The sequence below is a fragment of the Acomys russatus genome, chromosome 32 (assembly GCF_903995435.1).
Source record: "Acomys russatus chromosome 32, mAcoRus1.1, whole genome shotgun sequence".
NCBI classification, from domain to species: domain Eukaryota; kingdom Metazoa; phylum Chordata; class Mammalia; order Rodentia; family Muridae; genus Acomys; species Acomys russatus.
Genome location: NC_067168.1, coordinates 33,456,349 through 33,482,860, shown reverse-complemented (window position 1 = coordinate 33,482,860; position 26,512 = coordinate 33,456,349). Strand labels below are relative to the sequence as shown.

Genomic DNA, 26,512 nt, shown 5'->3' with positions numbered 1-26,512 from the left:
TAATGAAGTTAGCCTCTGCTTCTAAGTCATAGCAATGAAATATGTCTGTAGATATTACAAATGACCCTGAGAGAAGGATCAGCCCCCATTGAGAGTCATTGTTAACAATCTAAGAATGGGCCTTTTTCTATTTTTAAATCTGGTAATTTCTATTTCACTTTCCTCTAGAGCCATGTTTTTGATACATAATCATGGTATATTAGCCTGCTCTGGGCTCTTTGTTTGTTCTTTCTGCCTAACTCATTCAACTTTCATTTTCAATGCCTTTTTTCTTCTAATGTCTGTCCTTATGTCTGTTTTCATATTTCTGAGGCTTAAAATGCTCAATATATCCTTGGTGCTTTTTCTTTTTCTTTTCCTTTTTATTTTAAAATCATTTTCTTTTTCAAAACTCATTGAGCTAGATGTAGTGATACATGCTTGTAATTCTGAAGATAATGAGGAAGGAAAATCATGAGCTGTATGTCAGCCTGGGCTACAGTTTGAGGCCCTATTTTTTTTAAAAAAAGTCATAACAATAAAAGAAGTATAGGCCAGAATGATCTGTGTAGGTATGGAAATGAGGTTGAAGACATCAATATGAACTTGTCTATCTTAATATAGGGGTAGATGGTTGCATATAGACATATTTATAAATACCTCCATGTACACAGATTTGTGTACACATATCTTTTCTTGTTCTGTCAGCTGAAGGTGCCTAGAAGCAATGATATCCCAATTACAATGATCACATATAAAGCACAAATCTTGTTTTGAATACTATTCTTCAATTAAAGGAACCAGGGATTTTTGGAAGAGTAGGTGATCCAAGGACTAGAATAGGAACTATAGAAAATTATCCTGAAACAAAGAAAGGAAATCCTCAGGATTTTTTTTTAATGTTCAAGGAATAGCATAAGGGGTGGTATGTTAAAGGAACATAGGAAGAGCCAACTGAATGCATTTCAGTGACCAAAGATATAATTGAAACAGTGTTTTTAATTCAAGATAATTAAAATTATCTCTAAGTCATTATCATTATAAATATTATTGAGAAAATAACTTTCAGAGAAAAAACAAATCTGTTAAGGAGGATCTCAGATAATACATGTAGATATTAAACCCAAGATACATAATTTGTTATTTTTTAAGAGTGGGACATTGCTTAAGAATACATACTACTTCCGTCTCCCCCATTCATTAATACTTACTTTACAGTAAATATTATCATAGCTTCCTCTCTCTTCCCTCCCCCAATAACCCTCCCTTTCTCTTCAGAGAAGGGGAGGCCTCTCATGACTATCAACCACCTTGGCATATCAAGTTGTAGTAGGACTAAGCACATTTTCTTCTATTGAGACTAGACAGGCTTGTAGAGGACCAGAGTTCAGTTCCTAATAGTCAGGTCGCATGGCAGGTACTTCTAACTCCAGCTCCAGGGATCTCATGCATCTAGCCTCCATGATCACATATACTCATGTGCATACACTCTCACACATACATGCACATAATTTTAAAATAAAATAAATTGATAATCAGAGAGCCTTGTGTGCCTGACCTAGGCCCTCTGCATGTGTGCTATGGTTGTGTAGCTTGGTGTTCTTGTGGGACTCCTAACAGTGAGGACAGGGGCTGTCACTGACTCCTTTGCCTGCTTTGGGTACTCTTTCCCTTTAGGGTGTGAGAGGAGGTGCCTAGTCCTACTGTAACTTGATGTGCCATGTTTGGTTGATATCCATGTGAGGCCTGCCCTTTTCTGAAGAGAGACAGAGGGAGAGGAGTGGATGAAGGGAAGGGGGAAGAGGTGTGGAGGAGGGACTGGGAAGAGGGTAGGAAGGGGAAACTTCAGTTGGATGTCATGTATGAGAGAAGAATATTTTTAAAAAACAGTAATGTATTGATAGTATGTGCCTCCGATGTGATGTAATAAAATATCACTTTATGTTAGTGGTCTTCCTCCCCAAATAAATTGCCTCAATCTAGTGAGGAAAAACATGCAGAAATACAGGTTTATAGCTATATATAGTAACTGACAACTAACAATTAATTTGTATAACTTACTTATCCTAAAAACCCTGCAATAGCACTTTGAAAATTTTGGAAGTAAACCTTGTATTATAATTGAATTGTATGGGTATAATACCTCATATTAGAGTAGAAATATATATAATGTGTGTGAGGAATAATCTTAAATTTGAATTATATGCCAGTGTAGCAAAAATTAAACTTATTTTGCAACTATATACAGAATTCTATACCAGTGAATTAAAAATAACCTTGTGAGTAACCAGGCATTAAATTGAGGAGTAGATTCACTAATCTACTTTTTGTCCTATCATTCCTATATATTTCTATATTCCCCTTTCTTTCTTTTCAACCCCTACTCAAAACCTAAAAATGAAAGATAAAGGAAAAAAGAGAGATCCCTGAGTCCAGCCTTGTTAGAGAGACACCCCTGAGTCCAACAAGTTAATTTTTGATCAAATCATGGTCATATCAATTGCTAGTTTATTTTTATCACAAGAATATACATCCTAGGTGTAACAGATAGGTATGATTCTGTAGAAAGATATGGTAGAATAGTTAGATAAGGTCTTCAAAAACCTCAGAGACATACAAAATATGGCATTTAAAGATGTTTTTATTATTTTAAAGATTCATTGACAATGAGACAGGTTAACTCCTAGCAAAAACCCAGCCTGCCTCAAAGGAAAAGATGAGCATCAAAAAACAATTGATGGAGATGGCTTCAATTGTGGCAAACAAGCCACTGGGCAAAATGTCCTCATTTCTACCACAGACAGAATTCTGCCTAAAAATGGGCAAGTGTGGATGCAGGCAGAGTTGACAGCCAAACTCTGCCAAGACAGGGTAAGCAAGTCCTCAATAGTTCCTGCCTCACGAACATGTCCATCAGATATATTGGGCCAGAAGGCTGAAGATGATACTCCAACATTATAGAGAGCTTTGGGTGACTGTTCAGGCAACAAACTGTCTCTGCCATCTTCTCATTTTGGAAGCTGCTAGCCTGCATTCCCTGTATATTCAGGTAATTAATTTTATTTCTTCTCAAGTCTCTGATGGGGTTGAAGACCAGATAGTTTAGTTTTACAGTTAAGCTTAGTTGTTTAGGGATTAAAATGTTTTTAGGTCTAGATAAATGTTTTAAGTTGATAATGGTGAGAGATGATAGATATTGATTTACATTCAGAATTTTAGATGCACCAAGATAGGAAGGATGTTTTCCTCAAGGCTGCCAAATACAAATAGCCAAAACACTATGAATGTAACATTTATATAATTCCTGATTGGTTTGTGGTTGTTCTTGCTGTAGGTAGTTTATTTTATTTATGCGTAATAATATAAATGTACATGTTAAAAAAAGGAAAAAGAAGAAACTTGAGACTAGACACAAAATAGGGTACAGTGTGTATTACATATATAAATTATAATAAACAATAATTAAGAAAAAACAGTCAATGGAAACCAACTGTTGATTTTATCATCTTTATGTTTAGTATTATAAAACTATCATCTTCAAATTAAAAATAATAATAAAGTAACTGATAGCCAGTGTGGTGTCGCCCAGTTGTAATCCTAGCACTCAGGGAGGCAGAGGCAGGCGGATCTCTATGAGTTGAGTTTGAGGCCAGCCTGGTCTACAAAGTAAGTCCAGGATTGCCAAGACCACACAGAGAACAAAACCCAAAAGTAAATTAAAAAAAAACAACAACAAATAAATCAATAAATTAAGTAACTTACAGTTGCTCCTCAAGACTGACAAGGTCATTCTTAAAGGAAAGTTTGAGAGTTATCATAGTTGAGGACATCGTTGCCACAATGATAAGGCACCCTGGATGGAAACTTGGAGTAGAGAGAAAAGTAAGGACTTAGGTAATAATCATATCTAACAATAAGGCTTAAATGTTATTCCTTATTTTGACAAATATACTACAATAACATAACATGTTGATAATTGGATAAATACCATAGGGATTTATGTGAGCCTTTTGTAATATTTTAATTCTTCCATATATGTAAGGCTGTTACAAAATGATATATGTACTCAAATAGAAAGAGGCTACCTAGCATAATGGCCTCTCTGTAGTAATGAGCAGAGGGCACTTTCAATATAAGCGGCATTTAATAAGTAGTCTGTAAGTAGCAAATGATGGACTTTATACAGACAGATGTGTGCTCAATCTCCTATGTCCAACTTAAGGCTTTGCTTTTCTTGTTCCAAGATAGTAAAGCTTCTTCTTAACGGATAAGTTTCATCAGTGTTTGGATAGAGGCATGTGTCAACAGGCCTGGCCAAAAAATTATGATATTCTAAGAACAAATGAAGCTTATAATTATGTTAAGTATTTTAAAGCTAAAACAATACTCCTTATTTAAATACATTACACTGAAGACAGAATAGGTTTCTAGGTAAGAAAAGGGCCTATATTTTTTTAATGTTGATAACATATTACAGAGGTGCTCTCTTTTGCTAGTCAGTAATGTGAAAGAAAAAGAAAAGGGAAGACACAGAAAGGGAAGAAGCCAATTTGCAAGTGAAGATGTGTGCAAGTCTGTGGGTTTGAAACTCACTTCCTCTTTATGATAATCCAAACTAATGACTTGTGGGTAAGAATGGCCATATAAAGGACACATTGGTCAGCCCAGAGTCGGATTTTTGTTATTTAAATGTATAAAGTATTTTGTCTGAATACACCAATAACAACAACATTGGTCATGACTTAGGGCTCCTGCTAGAAGAATGGGAAGATAAGATAGAAAGTCATGAAGTGATCAGGTCTAAAAAGTAACTACTAACTTCATAAACTTAGAAAAATGTCAAGAAAAATGTCAGTTGGATACTTCTGGTGTTTTGACTGCTTGAACAAGCGTACAAGTCGGATAGGAAGGCCTGGATGTGCAGCTGCCAGCACCTCTTATTTTTTGTTACCAGCTGAGTTATAAATCATAAACAATTACTTTAAAGCACTCTCCTTTGTTTAGAAAGAATTCTGTTAGCAGAGGTTATCCTCAGAGCTCATGCATCAGAACAGTTGGGAGCAATGCGAAGTTTATTGATTTGATTAAAATGTCCAAAGAACTAATTCACTAACAAAATGAATCTAGTTACTTGTCTCCTTTATGTGGGTGGCCTTTAAACAAATCTTTTCATTTAAAAATGTGTGGTGCCCTGTACTTGTAGATGGGATGTTGCTCTATAACTTTTTTTTTTTTTTTTTTTTGGTTTTTCGAGACAGGGTTTCTCTGTGTAGCCTTGGTCATCCTGGACTCACTTTGTAGACCAGGCTGGCCTCGAACTCACAGCGATCCGCCTGCCTCTGCCTCCTGAGTGCTGGGATTAAAGGCGTGCGCCACCACGCCTGGCTTGCTCTATAACTTTTATACTGGTGTTTTCTTCTGAAGTGGGTACTTCTAAGTGATCAGTAAAAGATACTGAGATCCTGTGGGGTTTCTCTTTGTTCATGAATCTAGTTTTCTGCATGTGGTAGGACTGTGAACAAAGGCTTGGGGTAGGATTCTAGAGTGTCAAATGGAAATTTCAAGAGATGATGCAAACCTCATTGTGTTTTATTGGAATGTCCTTTAGGTTGAGGGATTATTTGCAGTAGTTCTCTTTGAATTGCCCTTTATAGAGTCACTAAACACCAGAAAGATTTGTGTTCTTCCTCCATTCTCTCTTTTGTCCCAATCTCTTAAGTCCCTTGGAAGGAATTTTTAGTTCTCATATATTCAGGAATCCAGCCAGATCTGTTAGGCTTTCCATCCCTAGGCCACAGAGCACTTCAGCCACTCTCAGAAGCTTTTCCTTTTCTCTTCTGGTTGAAAATGGAATCCACATTGCCTACTCTTAGTAAGGCTGTCCTCTAGGGCTAATATAATAACAGTTGGATGACAGCAAATGCTTGAATTATTTTACTCCAAATGAATAAAAAGTGTTGAGGGAAAAAAACACCACCCAGAGCAGAGACGATAATTGTTCACACTAGCAGATGGGCTGTATATTTGGCATCCATTTTTCTAAATAACTGAGTCCTGGATGTTTTTAGTCTTACTAGGATTGTGTGACTACCAGGAAATCTTTTCAGGGAGGGAAGAGGGTGGGCATGAGATTGACTTTAAAATTTTTTTAAAAAATTACCTAAACTTTTTATTAAAAGTAAAACATAGGGCTAGAAAAATGGCCAGCAATTAAGAACACTGTTTGCTCTTCCAGAGTTCCTGAGTTCAATTCCCATATGGTGCCTCACAACTATCTATATGATCTGATGCCTCTTCTGGCATACAGGTGTACATGTAGATTGAGCACTTACATCAATCAATCAATCAATCAATCAATCTTTTTTTTAAATTAAAACATTACATTGTTTTGCTCTTCTGTTAATAATGTTACTTAGTCTCTTGGACCTGCTACTGCTGACTTGACTCACGTAGGGGAGGTTCCACTAACCTATGTGGGTCAATATGTAAGCGCTTAAGCTCTGTATTAATCACAAGAACATCACTGACCCCTTTTTTTCCTAAATGGACATACTTTCAGCTTAAATATAAACTAGAAAATGATTTCTATTGTCGTATTTTTTACATTTCAGGAAGCCATCACACTTGGGCCATCTGATAATAAAGTGCCATCAGAATGTAACACTGAACAGACAAACTGTTTATGCCAGAGATGAAGCTAAAGGGTTAATCAGTCAGGTTTGAAAATGTTCATTTACTGAACACCTATGCAAATTGTCACCTCAATTTAAATATACCTCATTTAATATACTGTTAAATATACCTCATTAAAGATTCATATAGTTAAGAAATAAAAACTAATGCCATGGCAGTTTCAAAACACTACTATTTGTTGAGAAAAACTTTTTATCAGGAATCCCCCTACCTCCCCTAACCCTTACCCCCTGGTGTATGCAGAGCTATAAAAGAAAGAATTCATTCTACTTCAGAGATGAACATGTTTTCCTGCTCAAAAAATATATGTACCTGGTGATGTAGCACAGTGGCAGAAAATGCATTTAGTATAACAAGGCCTTGGCTTCGATCCTTATAGCACCCCCAGAAGTGTGTGTGTAGTATGTATGTATGTGTGTATGAGCATACTAGCAAATATTCATTTTAAAGTTTCAAAATTATATATTAATATGCATGTTGTTATATGCATGTATGTAAGGGTTCATTTTAGTGTCCCCAAGTGTCAGTCTTCTGCACCTAACAGTAAAAGAGCCTGGTCTAATTGTCAAGCATAGACTCATTTCTGTAGAGCGTGAGAAATTCTTTTCTCTTTAAACTTATTACTACACACTGAGCCACCAGACAGATGTTTTAACTTCTTGAGCCATAAAATGTGTCCTTCTATTACAGATGTAACAATGAGAGTGAATGGACCCAGATTCACGAGAACATCATTCGAAAGTCAAGTACCAAGTACTCTGCTCCCAGCGCCAGCCATGGTGATGTATCTCTTTGGCTAGAAAATTTTGTGTTGTCTTTGTATGTGCTAATCATGTAACACTGCAGTGGTTGGTGTTGACTGACTGTGCTGTGTAATGTTAATTTTGTATCTACATTTGCTTCCTTCTTAGGAGTTTTCTAGTAGTAGTTCTTTATGTAATCATTTAAGACTTTTTGTTTTCCAAAACAAGGTTTCTCTGTGTAGCCTTGGCTGTCCTGGACTCCCTTTGTAGACCAGGCTGTCCTTGAACTCACAGCGATCCACCTGCCTCTGCCTCCCAAGTGCTGGGATTAAAGGCATGCGCCACTACACGACGCTCGTTTTATTATCTCTTTACTGAAATACATTTTGGTCTTTTTAATGATGAACTCTATACACTTTGCTAAGTAACTTGAGCTCCAGTCCAATGATCAAGATGTTTCAAGGTTAGTTACATTGTGAAGTCTGCTTTCTTTAATAAGAAGACAAATATTAGTGTCAGTTCTCTTTCTGTTCCTGTTGAATGTCAGCACCATGAGGAAAGCCTGACACAAATGAGCGAGTGAAGAGTCTGCCAAATTCAGTCTGGAACAGAATAGAACATCTTCGAAAGCAGCTTTCATCTTAATTCACTTTTCTTTTCCTTCCTTTTCTTTTAAACCTATGTTTAAATCATTTATATATGAATCTCAGTGAAATTTTACACTGTAGATTATGTTTTCTAAGTTGAAATTTTTTATGATTAGGAGTACTACTTAAAAGTACAAGAGCTTTTATATACTGTTGTAGATCTAATTTATATAGAACAATGTTTTTCCTGAGTTTCTGCCTTCAAATAATTTCAAAGCCTCTTTTATATAGCTTCTCTTTTAACCTTCATAGGACTTGTTGGAAATTAAAATTAGTTTTATATAGCAGTATATAATTGTCACAAAGCCTGGCAGTTTTTTGTTTGTTTGTTTGTTTATAGAAACTTCATGCTGGGGGGTGGGGCTTCAAAGGAAATCCATATCAGAAGCTAAAAAGATTGAAATCTTAACTTAGAGCCAATTATTTTTTCTAAAATCTATAGTATGTGGTTCCTGAGAACCTCTTTGATGGTTTCATTATAATTGTTTTGGCAGCATTGGACATTGAACCTGGGGCCACACAGCTTGTCTAACTCCCTGAGTGCACAACTCATATAGCTCATCTACACCATTCCAAGTCCCTTAGGGACTGGCAGGCCCTAGGTAGGTGCTGAGAAGCTGGAGGGAACGCTAAGATTTTAGGCTAGTTTGTGTTTAGTAGACTAATTTTGTGTGATATTCAGATCACCTTAAATTTTTTTTAGCTTTTAATTTGTGCTTCTTCAAATAGGGCAATGGTGTAGGTTAGTGAAGTGCTTGCCCAACATGTAACCCTAGATTCTCTCCCTAGCACCGTGGCAGGAGAGATGGAAAAGAGACCAAATGTGGTGTCTTTCCCAGAACAATGCACTACGCAGATGTGTGGTTCTGAATGAGAAAATGTTTTGTTTTGTAGGTCTTATTATCTCCCTACAGCTTTTTCGTGGTGACATGGAACAGGTCCGAAGAGAAAACCCCGTGATCTTTAACAGAGGATTAGCAATTACAAGAAAGTTGGGATTTCCCGATGTCATCATGCCAGGTAGGAAGAGCTGCTTGCGGGTGAGGAGGGAGGTGGATTAGCAGGATGGCAGTTAGTGCTCCTCTCTGGAGCAGGTGGTAAGCTATACAGCCCTTAGAGTCTGTGCCTCCCAAGTCAGGTGGCTGACAGTAGTTTCCGGCAGTAGTTGTCTGGGTCTTATGAGCATGTGTTCTTTACCAGAAGCCTCCATACATTGTTCCCCAGTGCAATATGACAGTTCAGCAGATGGGCTTTGTGCAGTTTTGGTGATAAAAGAATCAACATGAAATTTCTTCATAGACATGTGTTTTGATAACCTTCTCTTCCATCACATTTCCTGGTTGAGGATTACTTCACAATAATTTCCTGCTTATGGAGAAGAATTTATCAGAATATGTACCTACACTAAAATATGAGCCTACACTATCAGAGATTCCCATTTGTGTAGGAATTACAGGTATATTTTAATGTTATAGAAAATAGATCATACATGTGGTATATATAGTTTTAGGCATTCTAAATATTGCTGCCTGGACATTTTCTCAGCAGTTGTCTCAATGGAAATACAAGGCAGAAAGTAGGGATTCTTTGCTTCTCGTGTATGCTTCTACTCAGCAAATACTAGGTTTATGTTTTCTATGAGGTGGACTGAGATGAGTCTTGGACAAGTAGATCCAAATGAGCTGTTAGCTGAAGGAGCTGCTAAAGTGGAAGGGCTGGGTACAGACTGGTGGCATTTAGCTTGATAATCAGGAGATGTGAAGGAATAGGGAGCTCAGTGCAGGCAAACTGTCTGGAGAGATTCTAGGAGAGGTGGGGCTACCCTCTCAGTTGAGTTTTAATTCCTTGTTCAGAGCTTGTTTTGTTGAGAAGATCTAGGTCAGGATAGGCTAAATTGTGACTACTTTAGATATCATCTGTTAGTTCTTCCTGAGTCTTCACTAAGTTCTCCTGTTGGAAACATTTGCCAATACAGACCCAAAGTGGAATGTGAGCATAAAGGAGACCCACACAGTATGCTTAACTACATTCCAGCAACTCCATCTTGCCCAGATTTATTTTCTATCATATTCATCCTCTCCCAATGGTCTCTGTGAATGCAGAGCAAGCTGCTGTGCACTGCCTTTATTTCCTGCTTATGAACACAGGGGCCTCTTTGGGTGGCAAATTTAGGCCAACTACGTCAATTATGTTTATTGCTAAGTGCTAAGAGACTTGATGCTTATGAAGGGCCTCCATCTGGCTGTTGTACAGGTGAGTGTTCCATTGGAAGTTGCTCCTATACTTTTCCTGATCCTATTCCTCAGCCCTGTCTGCACCTCGTAATCAGGGAAAGAAAAGTCCAAACAACAGTCTCTAACTTTGCAGCAACATGGTTTTGAAAGGAGAATAGAGGCTTATCAAAATTGATCTTTTCAAACTTAGATGTCTAGGTGCTGCTAACTGTGGAATATTGTGTGTCCTTTAAATCCTTCCTTTCTTCTCTTAAGTTCTTTTTTAAAATATTTGGACATTACTTTCCTAATAGCTTATAGAATTAAAACTAACTAGACAGAATCTGAAAAAAAAAATAAACATCAGTCAAAATTGTACATAAAAGCTGGGAGCTGGCTCTGTCAGTAGGTAGAGTGCTTCCCTTGCAAGCATGAGGACCTGAGCTCAATTGGTAGAGCCCATTTTTTAAAACTGTCTATGGTAGTGCATGGTGTAACCTCAGCACTTGGCCGGGAAGCAGAGACAGGCAGGGTCCTGAAGCTTGCTGGCCAGCCAGCCTAGCAAACTTGGCAAGCTTCAAGACAATGAAAAACACTGTCTCAAGAAAGAGCCAAGGTGGACAGCTTCTGAGAAATAGCACTTGACTTTTCTTTGGCCTCCACACATGCATATATTTGTACAAATTATATTAGCAAGATGCATTTAAAAACCTTCATCTATGGAACAAGACCTTCCACTTAAATTCTCTCCATTACTTTGTATCATTGACCCACAGGTCATAAGGGATTTTTGTCTACACTAAAAATGACTGTGAAGTTTTGTAATGCCAGGCATTAGTAAGGCAAGCCAAGGGTAAGAAAGTATTCTGTTTCCTGAGAGCTAAAGTGTCATCAGGTGATTTTCTCTACAAGGCAAGACATTGGGCATTTCTTAGAGACCTGAAGCAGAGACATACATGTCTTCTAGATTGTCTGCTTTTTTAGTACTGAGTGTAATAGCTAAAAGTAAGCAGTATTTTGTACATATTCTGTCCCATCCTCAATCTTTCCACCTTCTTAGCAAAGTGCCTTTTACACAATGGCCACCCCTGAACTTACAACTCTCATCTTCTTCTATTGTGCTCCTATATATTGTCAGAATGGGTTTCACCATCCTTAGACAGGGTGATGATGCTGCACATCCAGGTTCTGCTAAAGCAGTTCCGTGTGTGTGTGTGTGTGTGTGTGTGTGTGTGTGTGTGTGTGTGTGTGTGTGTTCCATGAGTACATGTGTGCACACATGCATGTGTGTTAGATTGGGGTCATTCTGTCTTGGGAACAATGACTGTAGGAAGAAAAGCCTTGGAGAGTCTTGTATGTAAGTCCTAACCATTCTTCCTTCTGAAACTGGGGTGCCCTCCTTCTAAGAGAATATTGTACCTGGGTTTCAACAGTCCCTTATCTTCCCAGTGCTGACCAACTTATAAGAAGCTGCAACTTCATTTTATTGACACATGGACACATGGAGCAAGAACAAGAAAAGAAACTATGTCAGAAACTGTGAGCTTATCAACACTAAAGTCTAAGAAATTATAGTAAATGAAAAATTAGGATTACTCGTAAGCTGTGATCCTTATTTTTAAAGTACCCAGCATTTGGCAGAAACTACCAGATACTCATATGGAGAGGCCTATTTTTGTCAGGCTGGCCCAGATAGATCCCTGTCAAAGCATGTTGCTAAAGCTTCAGGGAGGAGTTAAGCCAGACTCTGAACACAAGTACCTAACATGCCATTTCTAAAAAGGTCTTTCTGACATCTTTTCATTGCTTTACATCAGAGTTTATATATTGGACATTGAAAGCAGGAGAAACCTCGTGTGCCACAACTGATTCCCTAAATAAGTCTTTCTTGCTCTGCTCATGCCCTTTAAAGAGCAGGAGGCAGTAGTGATAATGGAGGGATTCTGAGAACCGTTGCCCTCAAAGCCCCATAGAAAGGCATGCCAAACTAAAAACGCCATGTTATAGTATGAAAGAACAAATAGATATGGGGATTTGAGCCTTGATTGACTGACAAATGATGGCTTTGACCTCCTTATTAAGTGAGTATAAGTGTGGCTGGTCTTGAACTCTTGATCCTTTTGCCTCTACCTCCCAAATGTTGCTAGTACAGGTTAGCTCCACCGTATCTTGATTCTTGATCATAATTTGTTCTTTGCTTATGTAAGTGTATGGTATTGTGTGTGTGCATGTGTGTATGTGTATGTGTGTATTCATATGTTTATTTACATGTATATGTATGTAGACGCCAAAGGTTGACACTGGGTGTTTTTGTCCCCCCCCCCCCTTTTTGTTTTTCTTCTTTTTCTTTTTTTTTTTGAGACAAGGCTTCTTACTGAACCTGGAACTCACCAATTGGCTAGACTAGCTGGCAAGCAATCTTCTGGGAATTGAATATCTCCATGTTCTCAACTGTTAGAGTTAGACACATACCCATGTACTTGGCTTTTTATATGGTGCTAGTGATCTGAACTCAGGTCCTCATGCTTGTGCAGCAGGCACTTTACCAACTAAGCCATCTCTTATTTTTCACACTGAGCACATAAAACCTTTATTGGTTAACCACAATGTTTTTCTATTTTCTCCTTCCTTCAAAACCATTTTTATTCAGTACAAAGCAAATAACTCTAACACACTCTTAGTACTTTCCTGTGTTTTTAAAAGATGATGAGGAAGAAAGACTGGCCTAGGACAGATATTTCAGAGGAACAAGTAGATGTTCACATGGTTCCCTGTGACTTACGGATCAACATTAGCTACAGTGATACCTCTAAGGATGTTGGCAGCCAATAGACTGTAACATGCTTAAAATATCCTGTTGAGGGCTGGAGAGATGCCTCAGAGGTTAAGACCGTTGGCTGTTCTTCCAAAGGTCCTGAGTTCAATTCCCAGCAACCACATGATGGCTCACATCCATCTATATGTGATCTGGTACCCTCTTCTGGCCTACTAGCACACATGCAGGCAGAATACTGTATAAAAAAATCTTTTAAAAATACATATCCTGTTGAAGAAGGTGCTGTACCCTTGTACTCTTGTTCTAAGCCATACTTCATCCAGCAGCAATGTGCCAAAACTTTCTGTGTCCTCTTGCCTTATTTCTTGTCTTTCCTGGAAAGCCTGTGTCCTGTGGTTGATGGAAATTCTGAATTCTTTTATAGTTCTTGAAATGTACAATGTTTTAACCTGTTCTCAGTCTTGAAATTCTAAGGTTATTTATTGTCTCTGGTGGGTATGGGCCAAGTTTCAAATTAGTTAGTCTTCTACCTTAATATAAAAGTCCACCAGTGGTTGTGTATATTGCTCTTAACTAGAATAAGTCTTCCCCTAAAGCAGTAGCTCTCTAACTTTAATATGAGTCTAAATTACTTGCAAGACTTAGAAACACAAATTGTTGTGGCTACCTCTAAAGTTTCTAATTTATTGAATCAGGGCCCAGCAGTGTGGCTTTCTCACGGCTCTTAGGTAATGGTGATGCTGGTTTGGTAACCTCTTTGAGCACCACATCTTAGGACGAGAGATGGCTCAGTGGTTAAGAGCATGCACTTCTCTTACAGAAGGCCCAAGTCCAGCTCCCAGCACTCATACCGTGTGGCTCAAAACTGCTTGTAACTCCAGCTTCAGGAGATCTGACTTTCTCACCTGGGCTTCACACACACAAGTACATGTACACACAAACACACACACCACACACACACACACTTATACATGCACATTTATAATTTTTTAAAATGTATGCAAGAACCATGTCTTAGAACTAGCAAGGTGGCTTAGTGAGTTAAGGTACTTGCTGTGTAAGTCCAAGTTTGATCCTCAGAACTCAGGATGGAAATAGCTCCTGAAAGTTGTCCTCTGACCTCTATTCATATATCAGGACTTTAATAAACCCACATTCACATACACATATCATACATGCATACACACAATAACAATAAATGAAATTTAAATTCAAAGTGTAAGAGAGAGAGAACACCATAGCTTAGAAAGTACTCTGCTTTGGTATGCGTGGTTTGTTCATGCAGAATCAGATATAAGGTAAACAGTATTTTCCTTGGGTTGCTCTGGACTTGCACCCTAGAAAACAGCTATACAGACATGCCAACCCTCGTAAGGACCTCTGATTTTTGCCTTTGTGCTTGTAAATACACTCTTGTCATTTTCTTTGATCCTTAATAAAAAGTGCATGCTTCATCACTGACCTACAAGTGATGTTTCTTTCTCTTTTCCTATTTGTCTTAATTGTTGTTTTTCTCTGTGCTGTCCCCCTCATTCCCGCCCCTTTCTTTCTGATGCAGAGATGAAGATAGTTGGGTGTAAGTTCTTTATTTTGTGTGTCCTGACTACTTATTGCCTGCTTTGTTCCCATCACCATTTGTTTCATGGAATGTTGCAATACTGGGGTGGGGTGTCATGTACATTATTAATCCTTCATCAGTCTCCTACCTGGTAACTGACAAGAATGAAAAGAGAAGCTGCCACCCTAACTAAAACACCATATATTTCTTTGGGTGTTCATTAAGATCTAAGGACATTTAAAAATATTTTAACAAGTCTGAAGTATGTAGATAGAGGAAAGGACTTTTAAATGAGACATTATGCATTACTGCACTTACAAAGAAAATGAGCCACACAGTCAGAAAGGCAAAAAGTGTCTCTCTTTAGTTATGCTAATACATAGCTCATAAGAACCCATAGAAACATGGCTTTTAGGGGGAAGTTATCCACAAGGCCAGTGATAGAGTAATTTACTACAGATGTGTTCATAGGACTGTGGTCAGTCCTTACCAAATGACTCTTTGGCCAAGGTATGTTTGACCTTAGGGTCTTTAAGGGAGAAAAATGAGGCTTTGGCCATATCTCTAAAGTATAGAATATCCCTTTTGAGTTACTCATTATCCAATGAAAGCCACACATCCAAGAGTTTATGGGCAGCATACATGACTTGACAGGTGTTAGAAAAACAGACACCAAGTTGGGTGGGTGGAAGGGGTGGGTATGGTCAAAACACATTGTATGAAATTTGAAAAGACTAATACAGTTTCTTGAGTTGGAAGATTCATCACATTTCTGACCCAAAAAGGATTCATTATATATAACCATATCACTTTTGTCACATACTGTCATCTTGTTAGAACAGAGAGCATTTATGACTTTGTATTGAGAGAAGCCAAAAGTGTATGGCTGAAGACATTGTGGGAATAATAGCCCATCGTTTCTGGGTGAAGTTTGTTGGGTGAAGTCTGCCCAACAAGAGTCTTCTTCCTCCCCTTCCTTAACAAAGTAAGAAGTACCACAAATAAAATGTGGGCCTCTATGCCTGAAACTCCATGTAGAATGGCACCTCCACATTTTGATAAATGCTGCTAAAATACATCTTCCTTTTTCTGCCAAGAGAGAATTGGCATCACCTCAGGGAAGCGGCTGTCCTCGAGGAGAAAGTCAGTTTTTAGTTTCAGTCTCAAAGGGGAAAGCATGTCCACAGAAGCCCTTGCTACTCCAATCTAGAACAAAGTATAAATGTTATAGTATTAAGTACTACTTTACTTAAACTCACAGCCCCCTACTCTGTCGTATGAGTAATCTATGTAGGATGGGTGTGAATGTAAGACAAACCAGAATGCATGCATAAATCTGTGTGGACCTCGTGGACCGTTTCTACCAGGATGGAATTACCGATAAGCCAGAATGATACGATGCATATAACCCAAAACTCCCAAGCCAAGAATGGAGTATTTAACAAGAGAGTCTTGCCAGCAGAATGTTCTGGTATCTGAGCTAGAGCCCAGAGGTTCTGATATCTGTAAGGAGATTCCTAGAAGAAACAGTCATGTCATGTGCAACGTTTCTTCAGAGACATTAGGATACAAAGTTTGGGAGGCCAGACTGTCAGAGTGCTCCCCAACCTTCTAAGGTTTCAGTTAGCTGAAGAGAACTGCTACCTTGTCAGAACTCTTTCTTTATAAGGACCCTAAAGGCCAGGCAGTGATGGTGCACACCTTTAATCCCAGCACTCGGGAGTCAGAGGCAGGTAGATCTCTGTGAGTTCGAGGCCAGCCTAATATACAAAGCAAGTTCCAGGGCAGCTGTGGCTACACAGAAAAGTCCTATCTCCAAAAACATGATGATGATGATGAGGATAAGGATAAGGATGAGGATGATGATAACCCTAAGGAAGTATTTCAGGCCTGTTCCTATCATGATAATGTGGCCTCATGTTCAAGACTTTGCTTCCAGAAGTTGTTTCTATAGCCTCACAGGAATCTGGGTTTTTTTTTTAAATGTATAGTATTCATATATATATATAAATATTCCAGTCTCCTGAGCCAAATCTAGCCAGAAGTCTATTTTTGGCTTGTTTGTTTGTTTGTTTTTACTACTTACCAGCCAAAAATGTTTTATTTGTCTTTTGAGGCATACCTCTCTGTATAAATTAGGTTGGTCTTGAACTTAGATTCTTCTACCCCAGAATTTTTTAACATAATAAAGGATTGTGAAAACACATAATATGCAACTGACCCATGATACTAGCAGATCTGAATAGGAAACTTGCCTATTTCTGCTTTCTGTTAAGTAACTAGTCCTTTGACCTGCTTCTATACCAGCAGCTGATGCTGGCTATAATAAGAGTTGTGAAAGAGGAGGAGACAATATATTCTGAGGCACTCTAATAAGAATGAACTAAATTAATTCATCTCCAGGCAAGAAACAATATTGCATGGCACCCACGCACTAAGCACTGAAAGAAATAAAATATAAATCCCTCTGCCACCATTAGAAAAATTGAGAGTGCCCAACAAAGAGAGGCAGGAATGCCCAGCTCCATTCCTAAATTATGACAGCCATTAACAGGACAACAGTCAGCAATGCCACACTCTGCATAAAAACCTCACTCTCGCAGCACTCTCCAAAACTGCTGCCTGAGGGCTGCCTAGGCCTTTACTCTCAGCAAGCCTCCTGGTATAAACTAGGGAAAATATTAGAAATCACCTAATGACATTTTTTTTTAAATCTACACACGCAAGACCCCCTATAATTCCAGTGGGTAGATGCTAGAAATCCATTTTTTTAAAACGTGCTTTCTGGGTGATTAAAATACAATGAGCCAGGCACTAGCCTACAAACCTTCAAAGATAGTACTCAAGCCCTCTCTTGCCCAGCTTCAGTACAAAGTGCCTGTCTCCCTGGGAAATAGTCCCTAGCCATCAGTGAGTGTTAACTTTCTCCTGAAGGCAGTGTCTTAACCTTGAAACACAATTCCATTGATGGGTTTGGAGAGCATAGAACATGCATTGGAAGAGACTGAAGAGCATTGTAAGGTGCACTTAGGCTGCCCACACTTGCTTTTTAGGTTTTCTCCTAATTTCAGGACAATTAGTGGAGAATGTGGTTTTAGTGACCACCAAGACCTTTTGACAAGAAGCCTGGCATCACCTCTAGCAACATTAACCTTCACAAAGTGTCATTTTTTTAAATGAAACATAATTTGCAAAATTACAACCCATAAGGCAGCCTAATGCTTTTCTGATTATCTCTGGTCTAGGTGGCTCTGCTCTCTAAATAAAGAGCAGCCGGGGACATGGTGAAATCAAGCTGCCTCAATCCATACCTTGGAGGGTAGCACTTTTGCTAAAACTTTTGAAGGGTATCACAAAGGCACTCTATTTCAAAGGGAGGGAAAACTAAAGCAAAATCTAGCTTAGCCCTTTATTTTAAAATTGCCAGCACTTTCACTTAAAATGTCCTTCTCAAAAAGTATGAGCTTATTAAATAAAGCCACACAGATCAGATTTTGTCACTAACGGTCTACAAGATAAAGACCCAGTTTTGTATTAGCACTCTGGGTTGTTATCACCAAGTTTGTAAACATTTAATTTCAACGTATGTTTATTGTTGATCTACACATATAGCCATAGAAATGAAAAGTTTGTATGTGTTAGAAGAATATTTCAGGTAGCCAGCATATACCTGCTTTTAAAAGCCACATGGACCATTTCTAAAATAACTCCCAGAAACTGAAAAATAGAGTAAACCAGCACCTAGTCTTTAGATTGGACATTAAAATTATCTTAGTTCATTTATTCAGTTATAATGCTCAATCATTTTAGAAACTGAGTTATTATTTAAATTGCATAGGAAAGTTAATGTGCAACTAAAAGGCTTTTATTAGAAGAGGCTGTTTCTGTTGTTAAAAGTTCCATGTGTCATCAGTTCTGATTGGTGCCATTTTAATGACAATAGTCAATGGTAAATTTCCCAGTTAAGTTCAAATTTTAGCTTTAGGGGATTTCAGTACATTCAGGACTAATTTTATTCAGCCTGTCAACAGACAGTTACAAACTGGTGAATTTGAGTTTCCTTTTTCTGTCTGCCTTCCCTACCCTACCCGTACAGATCAGTACTGTTAATGGTATGCTAGGAAGTCTGAAATGAAGCAGGTTAAGGTTCTAAATTTATCAGAATTTAAAGCACAGACTACCCAACCAAAGGAAAAAGTTTGAGAGAACTATAGAAATGGACACCCTCAAACCTGGTATGTGTGTGATAAGAACGCTCACGTATGACTTTAGAACACATGTTCTTCCTCCCTTCATGAGAGCCTGAGGGAACAAAATGGCTTTCAATATTAGAGAAAATTCTCCAAGATCCTGGAAAAAATGTATTTGTCATGGACTGCTCTTCTCTACTTGAGCCAAATTACTTTGAAAACTTAGTGTGCCCTATAACTGTGATTGTTAGGTTGCATGTGTAGACTAGGAGGCTGACCTGGATAATGGAAGGAGGAATCATGAAGACCTCAAAAGAACCTTTGCATATAGGCCAGGCCTCTTCAAGGTGATGCCCAAGACACGTTCAAAGCCAGAGAGGAGAGACAGTTGGTACAGGAAAGGCAGCAGTGCTGCTTTTGTCTCACCAAACCAGGAAGCTCACTAGCTAACAAAAACCAAATTTTGTTTCTCTCATTGTGACTCTAGGCAATAAACACAATTTGATAAGCCTCCAGAAAGAAGAATGCCCTTTATTCAGACTCTGAAGCTGTGAGAGTTGTAAAAAGAAAACTATGAAAGAAAAGTCTCTTAGAGGAAAGAGAAGGGAGTAGCAGCAAGACAGACATGATTAAAATGAGTTCTAAAATCTTCCTTCTTGGAGAGGCTTATTCCACAGCCATGGAAGAAGGGAGAGACCGAACACCAATAATCCGAGATAGGATTCTCTAGTAAGCTGTAGTGAACACCTTTAGAATTCAGACTTAGAGAATATGTAACTAACCTTCTGAGTACTGCTGCACTGGTGTTGGTGGACAGTCATTTGTTATTAACCAAGCTTGGAATGCCCCAAGGATCCAATGCTAGCCTGATCTTCCATGCAAATGGGGCACTGAGGCTTCTATGGTCATGAGCACATTGCATTTTTTTCCCTCAACAGGTGATATCCGCAATGATTTGTACCTAACCCTGGAGAAAGGGGATTTTGAAAGAGGGGGAAAGAGTGTTCAAAAGAATATTGAAGTGACCATGTATGTACTTTATGCAGATGGAGAAATCTTGAAGGTAAGACTTGTTAGTGATTTGGAATGAAAGCTAATGTGTTTCCATGGACTTTGTCCAGACACTCCTTTCATTTAGGCAAGACTGAATTCATTTTGCCCAATATGCATTTTTTTTTCTACCTTCTTTTTTCATCCAGGAAACTCTACAACGTGGTTTGAAACGGATTCCTAATGTCATTTAGTCCTTGCATTAATTCTTCCTGGTGTCTGGCCTGCATGCCTCTTACTCCAATTTAGACCTATTCCCTGTAGTTCTACCCTGCGTGTTATCTGTTTTCCATTCTGCCAAGTACAAGAGCAGCCGATTTTTTTCCTGATGATTACTAGGTCCTATTTTGCCTTTTTGCTCTTTGAGATAACACACAAAAGTATGTTTGTAATTTGATCAAGGATAGAATTTAAATTCCCTCTTTCTCGTGCCAAGTTTCAGAACAGATAACAGATTCAGCCCTAGAAAGTTATTTCCAGTAATGTAGCACAAGGGTTCTTTGCTATTCTTCAGTGAAAATGGAGAGCCAGAGGGCTGATTTTCCCTCAGTCCCATCGTGGTAAAGACCTTGGTGAACAACACTTAGGCTCCATCCCAGTGCACTTGTCAGATCAGCCTTCTATACGCCTCACTTTGGTGTACTGGCTAAACCCATGAAGGAGGCAGAACATGAATTATTACCTCTACTATACTGAGGGAAAAGGCAAAATTAGTTGAGGTTGTCTCCCAAACCACAGAAATAGAGGAAAATGTTTCCAGGGATAAAACATTAAGTAAACTCAACTCAAGGACCCTAAATAGGCATGTTTATTGCTTACATAGGAAAGCACCAGAGAGGCAGAGAGAGCTGTCAGCCACTCATGTGTGTGTGGAAAAGGAGCTATTCTTACTTTTATTGCCCAAAACTCTTTCCACGGCAAGAGGCAGAACCATGCTAAGTCTGCATCGTTGTAGTAATGTTTAAATGCTAGAGTCAGATTAAATATGATCTATCTTGTTTATGGAAAGTTAGTAAAGATAACCTAAAATAGTCCAACATAGCATTGAGGAAAATTAGAAAGCAGCCTTTCTCTGCCTTGTAACTTAGGATTCCTTGGTCTGATACGGTGTCATGTATGACGACTTCTCTCAGAGAACTTCTTACCACCCTTCTCAGCAAGATTGAGAGTTACTGTGGTGATGCAGATGCACCAGGTAGCTCCTCCCAGCTTGTCAGTTTGTGTAGTGACCTTTGACCCAAGGAAAATGAAGGGCACTCTAATTGCCACCAGGAATGCCTAGGTTTTTGACATCTACAGATGTGTTGGGCAGCATTCGTACCTATCCTAGGGTGCATGTGGCCCAAGATAGGCCTCAGATTAGGCAGTCTGGCACAATTATACCGTCTATACAGTTACTTCCAAAAATGCTGAATTAAAATCAAATATGTTATCATCTGGTCAGGTGCAAAAAAAATACAATCTTCACATAGTAAAATAAAGTATTCTAATGACAGAGAGATTGAAGTACTTCTTCCATGAAGATAACATCTTATTTTGCTTCTCTTTTCCAGGACTGTATCAGCTTGGGGTCAGGAGAGCCAAACAGGAGTTCCTATCACTCCTTTGTTCTATACCACAGTAATAGTCCTCGTTGGGGAGAAATTATCAAATTACCTATTCCCATTGACAGATTCCGGGGCTCCCATCTACGCTTTGAGTTCAGACATTGTTCCAGTGAGTGAGACCTCCTTTCATATTCCCTTGAGGATAAAAATATAACTCCATTCTTGAAGTAGAATTGTGAGGATTCATCAGGCTTAGTGGCGCATGCCTTTAATCCCAGCACTCGGGAGGCAGAGGCAGGCAGGCAGATCTCTGTGGGTTTGAGGCCAGCCTGGTCTACAAAGTGAGTCCAGGACAGCCAGGGCTCTTGTTTCACAGACCAACATTGTCTCAAAACAAAACAAACGAACAAACAAAAAAGCAGCCACAAAAAAGAATTGTAAGGATTCTTGTTATTAGGTCTTGAAAAGTAGGAACCAGAAATAAACAGAAATAGGATGTTATCAGAAGCTATGTCTAGTACTGTAAAAGCAGTGGTTCAGAGCTGGGTTTGGGGCTGGAGAGATGGCTTAGCTATCTGCTCTTCTAGACTGGCATCAGATAATTCACAACAACCTTTACCTCCAGCTCCAGAAAATCTGATGTCCTCTTCCGGCCTCATGCACACATGTGGAGTGTACACATGCATTAGTTTATGGGCACACGTGTGCATGCACGCTCATACACACATACACACAAATGAAAATAACTATTAAAAAATCATTGGACTCTAATATTGTCTTTCCCTAACATCTGAAATGTCCAAATGTTATTTGGGGTGTTTTCTTTTGTACTTACTGACTACTTTTAAAGTACCTTTCCCATTTCATTAAGACCAGAAATTTAGCTTCTGCTGTGGTCATGTAGCCTGTAATACATTGGTATTAAATGGAAATTCAGACCAGCATATTTCTCATTATCCTGCAATCAGGTTGCTACCTGAAGTTCAAAAGAGTGTGGGTGACAAACACAAGGGGATTTCTAATAACTGGCTCTGCTTGCAGCAAAGGACAAAGGGGAAAAGAAACTCTTTGGCTTTGCATTCTCTCCCCTGATGCGTGATGATGGCACCACACTGTCAGATGATATTCATGAGCTTTATGTGTATAAGGTACGGACCTGGTTTTCTTTCATCTCCATTCCTTATCCTACTATGGCCATTCTCAAGTGTGATTCTCATTTAAGTACTTTTCTTTGGTTGGGGCAGAGGATTCTAGATAGTACAACTGGTTGGTGACAGTAAGACAACTATAATCAGGCTTTAGTTTTCTAAGTGCATTGGCCCTTCTCCAATAACTAATGCCATCAGGACCTTTGTTTCCCACCTCTCACTTCAGTAGAGAGAAATCAGTTACCAACTCTTCTGTGCCATTATCATTTTAACTAATATGATCCAAGTCCTGATGTTGTCAGTTGCCACAGCATACCTGCTAACCAAGGTTGCTTGTATATCAGGTAGAGGCCACATATCCTACCGTGTTCTAGAAAATTCATGAGCAGAAAGCAATCCTGTAAGAGACCTGCAACCCAAGGTCCAACCTGAGGAAGATAGTAATAAACACTAACTCAGGAGTTCCTTGGGCCTGTTTTTTGCGTATTATGTGGCTTAGGAAATATTTTCTGTTCTCTGTGTTTGCCTGCAGTGTGATGAGAATAGTACATTTAACAACCATGCTCTGTACCTGGGCTTGCCCTGCTGCAAAGAAGATTACAATGGCTGCCCTAATATTCCCTCCAGCCTCATCTTCCAGCGTAGCACCAAAGAGTCTTTCTTCATTTCTACACAACTTTCCTCTACCAAACTCACACAGAATGGTAGGTAGGGGTACCTGCAAGGCACCCCCATTGCTTTTAGTTGTTTCCACGCTGCCTGCGTGTGTTAAGATAGAGACTGCTTATTCATGATAAAGAAGGGACCATTTTGGGTTTTTTTGGTTTTTGGTTTTGTTTTTAAATAGAAGGAATTTCTCAATAAATGTATCCCACAAAGTTGTCCATGTTTTTTGTAGTCATAAGGTTCACATCCAGGGTGCACAGATTTATCTTTGTCCTTATTTTCAGTACTTAAAGAATCCTTAATCCTGTTGCAACTAGATCTATTACCCTAGATTCCACCTGTCTTTGTCTGAAAGAATCTGAGCCTTGCTTAGCTTTATAAAATTCACTATCTTTTGGGTTTCATTTTTAGTGGACCTCCTTGCTCTACTGAAATGGAAGGCCTTCCCAGACCGGATCATGGACATACTAGGACGATTGCGGCATGTCAGTGGAGAAGAAATTGTTAAGGTATGTCTGTCACTCAATCTGAACATTCTGTCTGAGGCAGAATATGGGCAGAAGGCCTTCCCTGTGATTTTGCCAGTACACCTCCAAGACCATTTCTCCAAATACATAATAGAGGAATAAGAATAGTTTAGGAGGTTTTTCTTGTTTTTTTTTTTTCCCCAGTTTCTTTGCTAGCTACATTATTTTTCCTTTTTAAAAAGTTTGCTACCTCTAAAGATTACATTTAAATTATAAATCTATTTCATGATTCATTTAACTTCCACAGGGAAAAAAAAATGATACTAAAGAATAGTGGTAAAAAAGTATCTGCTCAGAGTCATTCCCAGTGGTTGTGCTGTCTGATTTTTTTTTTCTTTCTTTAGGTCTTTCTTATTTTTATTACTTTATAACTCTTCAACACACAGAGCCAGGTTATTGATTATAAACCCTCCTACTACTGTTGGTTAACTTGTAGTTGTTAGTTTTTCCTATTTACCTGGAATCCACACTAGGGAACTCTTTCTTACCCTGTAGCACAGCTGCTTTCTCTGTGTACCTTTGTGATATTTCCCCTCTAATGAAACAGAGTCCTTCCCAGTTGTATTTTTAGGACTTTGGGTTTACTATAAAGAGCAATAGAACATCACCAATTAACTCATACTTTTTAAAAATAAATTGTAAATGTTGCATCATCTAATCTCTGACTGACAAGATAAGTTTTCCAAGGCTCCAAGCACTCACTGTTATTTACTATTATATCTCTTAGTTTTTGCAGCTTAAAAAAAAGCATATACTTAAAACAAAAATTAGCAACAAATAACACTGCCAGATTTTTATCCACATTGAGAGCTCTCGTTGGCTGCATTTCCCTGTCTCCTGAGATAGTAATTTCCAAACCAAGAAGTACCTTTCTGCAGATGAAGCCTAACTCACTGTAACCTCATCCAGACAGACTTCATATAACCAGGCTACAGCAGAGAGTGGAAGACTGCTATATTCTCTGCAGGCCCAGAAAAATGCTCACAAAGGGAATTGGGTGTCAGAATCACTGTTTTATTTCAAAACAGGTATTCTATCTGGATGTGTTGTTGCTGTTAACTACTCTTTCCTTAGAAATTTAGCATTGGCCAAATGAGAAGAGCTACTTTAGATGTTCTCAAGAGCCTTCAGCTATATGTAACTCCAAGAGTCCACCCAATTATCCCTTAGCTAGGTAGAGGCAGGTACTACGTGGGTTTTATCATGCTTTTAAGTTTTTTTTTTTTTTTTTTTTTGGCTATTTGGAACTTAAAATCATTGTTGTATGAAAATGTGGCCATGTGTCCGCAGTCCTGAGGCATGGCCCTCTGCTTCCTATGTTGTTACAGTTCCTGCAGGACATCTTAGATACGCTCTTTGTGATTTTGGATGATAATACAGAGAAATATGGCCTTTTAGTCTTTCAGTCACTGGTAAGTCATTTCCTAAAGTTTGGTTTTTTTTATAATTTTTATTCTGCTCTCATATAATACATCCCAGCCCCAGCTTTCCCTCTCCCAGCTGCTCCCACCTCCTCTCTCCCCCAGATCTATTCCCTCACCCGAGAAAAGAGCATGCCTCCCAGGGACATCAACTGAACATGGTACAACAAGATAAAATAAGACCAGGTATGAACCTCTCTTCAAGGCTGGGCAAGACAGCCCAGTAGGAGGAGTAGGCTCCCAAAGCAGACAAAAGAATCAGAGACAGCACCCACAACTACTATCAGGAGTGCCCCCAAAACACCAAACCAACAACTGTAACATATATGCAGAGGACCTAGTGCAGATCCATGCAGGCTCCGTAATTGCTTCTTCAGTCTCTGAGCTTCCAAGAGCCCTACTTAGTTGATTTTGCCAGTGATACTCTTCCGATGTCCTCAACTCCTCTTGCTCTCACAGTTCCTCCTCCCTTTCTTCTGTGGGGCTCCCCAAGCTCCTAGGTGAGGGGCATGGTGGCCCTGGGGACTCTCTCTCTCTCTGCCTAATGTTGGGCTGTGGGTCTCTGCATCCGCTCCCATCAGCTGCCAGATGGAACCTCTCTGGTGTTGACTGTACCAGAAACCAATCTGTAAATATAGTAGAGCATCATTAGGAATAATTTCATTTGGTTTTTTTTTTTTTTTTGGTTGTTGTTGGTTGTTTGATTGGTTTTGTTTTGCTTTGTTTTGGTTAGCCAGTCATATTTGGTTCTACCCTAAGTCCCTGGGCTATCCAGACTCCAATTCCTGGTCATCCAGACAGTATTGGGCATGGGCTCTTTATTAATTATTCCCATCATGTGTTTCAGAAAAATCTAAAGGAAGCAACTTATTAGACTGAGTTAGCAGAAGATTTGTTTTCAATAGAAAAGGGTCTGAGGATTATCACCCAAGAAGACTAACTAGCCAACTTACATATCAGATCCCTCCAAGATCGAGTTTGAAGAATTAGATTTGAAAGCCAGAGAGATGGCTCAGCAGTTAAGAGCACATACTACGCTTACAGAGGACCCAGGTTGAGTTGAGCTTGATCTCAACTCCTGAGGTAACTTTAGTGAGGATGGATAGTGATGTCAGTGTTTGGCACAGTTTTCTTAACACATACAGTCCCACAGGAGAGTTGTGTATTCAAGATGAATTGGTTCTCCAATCTAAGGGATAGGGAATTGAAGCTAAAACTGGAATGGACACTTGCAGTTTTCTTCCTCCTTCCTTCCTTCCTTGGTCATGAGACCATTTTGAAAGAACAAAGCCTTCCACGGGCCTAAATTACCCACTTCTCCAAATTTTGGAGGACACTATTGTCTGTTCCTGAT

At 39.0% G+C, this 26,512-nt stretch overlaps 1 protein-coding gene across 1 annotated transcript in view; it reads left to right on the top strand.

Moving 5' to 3' along the window:
• The window catches only part of Dock3 (dedicator of cytokinesis 3), a 328,616-nt gene that overhangs the window by 207,962 nt on the left and 94,142 nt on the right, over nt 1–26,512 (top strand). The window contains exons 13-20 of the mRNA XM_051140503.1: nt 7,363–7,451; nt 8,957–9,082; nt 19,738–19,862; nt 21,403–21,565; nt 22,438–22,544; nt 23,077–23,248; nt 23,622–23,719; nt 25,066–25,149. Of these exons, the coding sequence (XP_050996460.1) occupies nt 7,363–7,451; nt 8,957–9,082; nt 19,738–19,862; nt 21,403–21,565; nt 22,438–22,544; nt 23,077–23,248; nt 23,622–23,719; nt 25,066–25,149 (964 nt within the window). The remainder of the gene's footprint in view (nt 1–7,362; nt 7,452–8,956; nt 9,083–19,737; nt 19,863–21,402; nt 21,566–22,437; nt 22,545–23,076; nt 23,249–23,621; nt 23,720–25,065; nt 25,150–26,512) is intronic.